Source organism: Montipora capricornis, chromosome 2 (assembly GCF_036669925.1).
Source record: "Montipora capricornis isolate CH-2021 chromosome 2, ASM3666992v2, whole genome shotgun sequence".
Taxonomy (NCBI): domain Eukaryota; kingdom Metazoa; phylum Cnidaria; class Anthozoa; order Scleractinia; family Acroporidae; genus Montipora; species Montipora capricornis.
The window spans coordinates 24,385,182-24,392,665 of NC_090884.1; the positions used below are offsets into that span (position 1 = coordinate 24,385,182).

General features: G+C 39.5%; 1 protein-coding gene across 1 annotated transcript; it reads right to left on the bottom strand.

Annotated features, from left to right (window-relative positions):
- Positions 1–772: 772 nt before the first annotated feature.
- On the bottom strand, positions 773–1,833 carry LOC138036964 (uncharacterized). Its single transcript, XM_068882992.1, has 2 exons — positions 1,317–1,833; positions 773–1,038 (listed from the first exon to the last, which is right to left on the bottom strand). Exons 1-2 carry the CDS (start codon positions 1,831–1,833, stop codon positions 773–775), a joined length of 783 nt encoding a protein of 260 aa, XP_068739093.1.
- Positions 1,834–7,484: the final 5,651 nt, after the last annotated feature.

Below are 7,484 nucleotides of genomic sequence, written 5' to 3' on the forward strand. Positions count from 1 at the left end.
GTGACACTGCCCCTTTAGCAACTTGGAATTAATTCACAGAAGTCTCATCTAACTTTGAAAAAAAGACTTTCTTCTGAAATTTAATTTCAAATTGCCTTTGAAACTTTCTCTGAGCTTGCAGGCAGCTGAGAGCAGTAAGAGGAGGCTGTATTTCTTACAGTACATTCAACACTTCTGACTGGGACAAGAGCCGTACGATTAATAATATTACAAATCAAGTGTATTTTTCGGGAGTAACAAGAATGCCATATTTTGCTGTTTCCATAGTATAAGAAATTGATGTGTCCCACTCAAGCAGATAGTGCAATTTTGAGAACTTCACTCATATTTTTGTACTCAGGCTAGTTCATGTCATTTCTTGGGGGCAGCCCATGTCTGACCAGCGCATTTTAAAGGATTTATTTATGGATATACATGTACCAGTAACAGTGAAAAGCCATATGCATCATTCCTCGACCGAGGAGATACACTACAAATGAACACAGACTCGATACTAAAATATCTGTCCAACATCAAAAACAGGCATAGGAGACCCAAGCTTAATATTTGAATAGTATTGAAAAAGGCGGTTAAAAAAATGAGCCAAAACATTTTGAGCAATAAATAACAGCGAATTAATTAACGATACCATTCGGATGCCGTGAAATTCAACATAAGAAATATAATTTCAAGGAATGAAAGTTGCAAAATCGCTCATAAGCTAGTCTGATTTCTTTTAACAGCTCGCACAAAATGTCAATACCGAACTGGAAACTGACACAGGTACTTGGTTCTACTTGTGAAGAACCTGCGCCAGTTTCAGGAGAAATACTTGATCCTCCTTCCTTCGCTTTTCCGCTCTTTCCTCCTCTCGCCTCTCTCTTGCCGCTTCAGCTTCGAGGAAGCTCTTGTCAGCCGCTTGCTGATACTCCACAAAGGACTCAAACACTTTATCAAACTTTGCAAATACATCAGAAGCAGTTTTCCTCCTTTTATTTGCCTTTAAGACGGCCGACTGACGGGGTACCGGCTTCTTTGTTTCATCGGCTTCCGTCGCACCTGAAGGAACATCATGGCGACCGCCAAAACTTCAATCGGTTGCATAAACGTTATAACCAAGAGAGAAATAAAATATGTTAAAGACGTATGGTATAGTTATCTTAATATTACACTGTAATACGGATACACCTGTCTTGTATCTGCTTGTACACTACGCATATCAAAAACTCTCAAATCATACTGATTGAACAAAACTTTCACAGACGTTGTCAGATGTTACTTTTGGACACAATTCTATTCTCTGGCCCTCCAATCGGAGAGCATTTTATAACTCTTACCTGTCACCGTTCTCACATAATTGAGATGTTTGTGAAGGAAGTCTGCCTTTTCTTTGCTGCTGCCAGGGTTGCTTACGTTCGGCTCAACGTTTTCTGCTCCTGTTATTTCTTCATCATCGACCCCATCTATGGAAATTGTTGCGGACTTTATAATTACCTTTGGTTTGGTACATGGCTTGTCCGACAAAATCTCGTCCACTTCGTCGAAGAAAGCCGGCTTCTTCTTTGGTGTGGCATTTCCCGTCTTGGTGCATTCGTCTTTGTAGTTTCTATAGGCGCTTATCAGAGCGTGAATTCGTGTCTTGCAGCTGCCTTCGTCTCTGTTTTCATAGCCTGCAGCTCGAAGATATGCCTCAATTTCTAGCCATATAGGCTTTTTTCTTGTGCATGATTTTAGCTGGAGCTGGATATTCTCGTCTCCCCACTTTTCAAGCAACAGGAGAGTTTCTTTGTGCTCCCAGATTCTTCCGTGAGTTTTTGGTTTCTGCCGCCATTTTGAATGTATTTTATTAAACATGATTGTTAAACTACCTCAAGAGGTAGTTTTGTTAAACACGGTTTTAGACGTGTTTTGTTAAACACGCCCGCAGTGTGAACGGCCAGTCTTATTAAATCTGTTAAACAAAACAAGTTTTAAACATGTTTAAACTTTGGGGGTATTACACATCCAGGTAAACTATTGAAGCTCTTAGCAGCTTGGTCTTGATAAATGTCTGGTACTAGTGGGATTTCAAGCTGCATAGCTTCACTGGACCTCAGAGTTCGATTGTGCTTAAATTGTTTCAGTCGCAAGTAACTTGGCCATTCATGAGATAAAATCGCCTTGTGAACTAACGTTAACAGGTGCCATTCGATATGTTCTTTGACGGGTAACCAATTTAGCTTTATCATATCCTCACTTTCAACAAATACCTACAACAAAACTAACAAAGCTCGCACATGCATATAGGTCTGAGATCTTTGTTAAAATCACAAATGGTTGGTGCCTTGGGTAAGGGGGGGACATCGGCAAGCTTCCACGAGCAAGGGACTTTACATTCAGAGAAGGAGGTGTTGAGTATGTCTGCAATAGGAGCTGCCAAAATATCTGCGAACTCTTTTAACGCCCAGTTTGGTAGATCGTCAGGACTGCCGGCACGAGATTTGTTGATCTCTCACAGTTTGCGTGCCACAGATTGCTCAGTGACGACTATCGGATGGTCATCGTCCGTTGATACACACTCAGAGCCGGTCAAGTGGGAGTAGTCCTTCATAACATCAAGAAATGCTTGGGTTAATTCGCTCAGCAAGGACATCTATTTCACAATCAAGGTCAGGATGAAGGAAGGATTTCGGCTTGGTCCTTGGCTTTTCCTCGTCTTGATAAATGACCTCAAACTATTGGAGGGGTCGTTTTTGATGAGGAAATTTGCTGACGACACCACTGTATCTGAAGTGATCCCATCATCCCATAACACCACTAGTTCCCTTCAACATGCTGTGTAAGAAATCGCCGCATGGAGCCACGTGAACCGACTGCAGCTGCATCCAACAAAATACAAAAAGTGGCAGACGTGTTTTAAAAGATCTCCACCATCACACCCCCCAGTAAACTTGAATGGAGTGCAGTTTGACAGAGTTAGCTCAGCGTAAGTTGTCGAAATAACAATTAGGGACGATTTAAAATGAAACGATCATGTAAGCGTCATTGTAATAGTGGCTGACAAACGATTCTATCTGTTAAGAGCTTCTGCCTGAGAGACCGGGGCAGACTTGGAAATGAGGGTCGGCCGATTTAACTTAAAATTGGTACACAGTGTTGTTATGTGGACTTATGTAACATGCCAAAGTTTCAGCTTCAATGAACTTTTTTTAACCGAGTTCTGGATATCAGCCCCTCAGGAGTCCCCATAGGCTGATTCTCAGTGCAAGTTTGGCCACATTTCAATCTCTCTTTTAGCAACGTACAATTAATTTTAGACAAAAAGAAAACTATCTTTGTAATGCACTATTCTTAGCCTTTTATGGTTAAGGTTGCTTCACTTTCAAGAGATCATAGGAAAGGGCATGCCTCTAAATCTGATGCCAGGTAAGCGTTTTTAGTAAGAGAATTTATCCAGACAGACCCACTTTGCATATAGACTGGAAAAGTGAGACTGCAACTGATTAGGTACAATTGCATGTATTTGAAAGCACCTAAAGGTTCAAAGCGATTTTCAAGCAGTCTCGCGAGAGACGTTGTGATTGCATTTAGAATGACTGCTAAGCTGTTTTCCTTCAGAAAAGAAGTCCCAAATAGGTGGCTTATAATACGAAATGGGACCACAAAGCTTGGCTTATTTCTTGATTCAATTAGCGTTTCATTACCTGGAGCCACAGGCTTGTTTTTCACTTATCATGGTAAACTTAATATTGCAATTTAGACCACTGAGATGCAATGGTAGATTGTTATTAACCGGCAAGAGATGGATTGTTAGGTATACAATATATCCTTTTTCACAGCCGCTCCATTATCTGTAATTTTCAAGACTACTTCCAGGTAATTTATAACCGTACCATTGCCGGACCAAAATATCTTATCCTCCAACAACGTCAAAAAATAAATTACAGCTTACTTCCTCCATTGACATTAGCTGGTCAATGCCTTGAACAAGTCACAAGTCTGAAATATTTATCCTGGCATGATCATGTAACACACATTTGTGATATCAAGTGTATTAACATTATGATTAAGGTAAAGCGTTATCTAGAAAATCAATGTTTAACTAGTATTTATTATTCTCTTATTTACCCTTATCTTATGTATGGTTGCATACTGTGGGGTTATAATTGCGAAAACCCATTATTGCAGCTTACAACACTTCAAAACAAAGCAATTAGAATTATTAAGGATGTTCCTCTACAAGATCATATTACTCCACACTATGTTAACCTAGGTTTATTGAAATTTTGCGATATTGTTAAAATGTATGTACAGTATTTGTTTATTTTGTTGTGATCATCTTTGTGATATCAAGGAGGTAGTTTCTAAAGAAACTGTGGTGCTGCGTCGGTGGGGAAGTAGTATACAAAAATTTGGTTTTATCAACGGAGTTGATAATGTAAATTTGCCCACCGTACAGAGATTCGTGGCCAATTTACATTATCAACTCTGTTGATAAAACCAAAGCTTTGTGATATCAAGCCATGTAATTTCTTGATATCCCTCGTTACTGAGCAACATAATTATTCTACACGGACTGCAACTTCTCAACAATTATTCCTTCCTTACAGTAGGACAAACGTAAAAAAATTCTGCCCTAATGTTATTGGTAAATATTTTCGGAATGATCTTCTTCTTTCCATTCGAAATATCTCATCAAAAATCCTGTTTAAAACAGCAGTATTTTGCTCAGTACTAACCTTGATTTGTGCCATGATGTATGCCTGTGTGAGTGTGTCTGTGTGCATGTGTTTATTTATTTATTACTTTTTCTTATTTTTATGTTTATATTTATTGTAAAGAGCTATAGATTATAGAGCAGTTTTTAAATGAGTGTCGTAAAACCAAAACCAAAGAAATTACTTTTGCCATAAAAAAGGACGGAGACAATCCAGTAAACCAATCAAATTTCGAAGTAATTACACGTAGCCGACATAAAGCGCGGGAAAATGAGAATGCGCGAGCTACGATTGGTTTTGGTTTCACTTCTGATTGGTTAAAAAAATGGAGCGAGGACTTTGAACCAATCACTGAGTGAAGTAATGCAAAACCAAAGTAATTATCTAATTACTTTCGACCGACTCAATTGAAAACCACTCTAATCAGTGTTGTTCAGGGCACTCTCACTCTCTACGTACACACAAGTAAAGGTGTGTATGAAAACCTTGGCCAACGCTTAACGTAGTGTAAATGGTGACTTATCCAGTGGATAAAATTATCCCTTCTTTGCTGGAACAAGTGGGACCTAGTTTCGCGATCTTGTTGCAAGCAATCGAGCAGCCTGCGTGGCTGGCGTTCGAAGGGGAAGTGAAAGGAGAGCCAGCTGGAGAACAAGAGCGCGCCTTCCTTGTTCTCTTTTAACCTCGTTCCCAGGGTCTCTCTTTTTCCTTTCCTTGAAGCAGGACGGCAACATGAACTGTACCTCTGAAAAGACGATTATCGGCAATTCCTAATTTTTAAGAATACCCTAATAGACCGTCTCAGCAAGTTTCTTGTTAAAAAACAGTACCTTCGGACGCCGTCTTAGTCACTATTAAGTTGAGTATCCGTTGGCATAAAAAAAGCTTACGCTTATGTTTATGTTGCCCCTCCGGCCCGGTTTACTGTTATAAACGTGACATAAGCATCTACGAATAAGAAAATGGAAACGATTTCTTTTTCTTATGCTTATGCTTGTGCTTATGCTTATGTCACTCACGGTTTACACAGCTTTTGCTTATGCTTATGTCACAGTTTAAACCAGACTATAAAGCCCCAAAGTTGGCTATTCACATTAGGGAGTTTAAGATCTACGACGCCGACGTTGACGAAAACGTCACCTCAAAATATAACGTTGCACTATCGTAGGTTTCTCGCGGTTTGGCCATCTCGTTCGCGTCTTACAATGTGACCGAAGTATCCTAAAAATAAATTGGTACGAGCGGTAGAGAACGAAAGATTCACATTTGAACGCTCACGTTGTCGTCAAAACCTCAAATTTGGTGATTTCACGTCGTTGTTGTGCAGGGAACCGCACGTTTATGTGCTAAAATGCGTGCCGCACGTGCAGCACGATTATTTTTCCTCTTTTAACCAATGATATTGTTGTTTCGTGGCGTTCTTGTTGATCACCGCGTCGTAGATCTTAAAGTCCCTATTGTAGTTTTGCTGACGACGGCGAAGAAATAAACAAAAGCTTAAAAAACGCACGTGCAGAGCGTGCAAAGATATTGTTTTTTCCCACTAAATATGCAAATTTGTGACGTTCTCGTTGCCGTTGTCGTTGCTTGAGCTCCCTCTTGTCTGAGAGAGACCATGGGAAGGAGGTTGGTTCTCTCGCAATCGAGACCAGACCACCCGATTCACACAACCCCTATGGGTGATACCCGCTGAAAGTGCACCAAATTACGAGGGCATCACCCGCTATAATACGTACTATAGTACAGGAAATGTGACAATAATGGCGGCCTATCGAGCGAAGAGAAAATCGGGAGTAAAGAATGAATGATATTTGTATTCTAATTCAAATACAGTGTATTACAGGATAACATAGGTAGATATAGACAGTCTATGTAGTATATGCACACATTCCAATGGGAAATTAATCCCCGACGAACAGTATATTTCCACAACATTTGAGTTGAAATACATTTACTAAGTTAGCTATCAGAATTAGCTTAAATAAACATAATTTAACAAATTGGAGGGATGTGTTTCCTAAAATGTCCCACTGAGTCCAGCTTGCATCGTTTTTAGCTCACAGTTTCAGGTCAGAATTCGCTAATATATCAGGGTATTTGGCCCCGAGCCGAGTTATGACGAACAAATTTGTGCGAGAAATCGATAATTCAATTTCGCCAAATTATCATTCTTTTCAGTTCTATTACTAAGGAATGAAAATAAAATTGAACTCAGAGCGTTTTTAGCGGTTCTCTGGCGTATTTCGGATCGTAAAAGCACTTTTATTGGATCGCTATGGCTGGAGTGGCGTACTATAGTACGTTATTCACCGGGCAGTTTTATGAAGGGAAAATTTGTGGGAGAAATCGAAAAAAACAGTTTGCCCAAATTGGCATTATTTTAAGTTCTTTGACTGAGGAAGGAGCATAATATTGAAATCAGTGTGTTTTCAGCGGTTCTCTGGCGTATTTTTGATCGTAAAAGTATAGTTATTGGATCGCTATGGTTGGAGTCGCGTACTGTAGTAGGTTATTTACCAGGCAGTTTTTTTGTGGGAGAAATCGAAATTACAATTTGGTCTAATTGCCTTTCTTTCAGTTATTTGATCATGTCTGTAAAATAATTAGAGTATTGAAATAAAATAAAGGGTTTTGAGTTTTGATCTCTCGAAATGATGGAGGTCGGACTTGCTCTAGTGTATTTTGGACTTCTAGTTTATTGCAGGCCTTTTTTTGTAGAGTGTTATTTACCTATTTGCGTGGTTCCTATTCGTATCTGTGGTCCATTTTAAAGATAATTATGTCGCAGCTTAATTACTCATGAGATTT

Coding starts and splice junctions, on each gene's coding strand:
- LOC138036964 (XM_068882992.1), bottom strand. CDS start 1,833: ATGTTTAATAAAATACATTCAAAATGGCGGCAGAAACCAAAAACTCAC. Junction 1,039..1,316: donor TTATGTGAGAACGGTGACAG/GTAAGAGTTATA, acceptor ATGTTCCTTCAG/GTGCGACGGAAGCCGATGAA.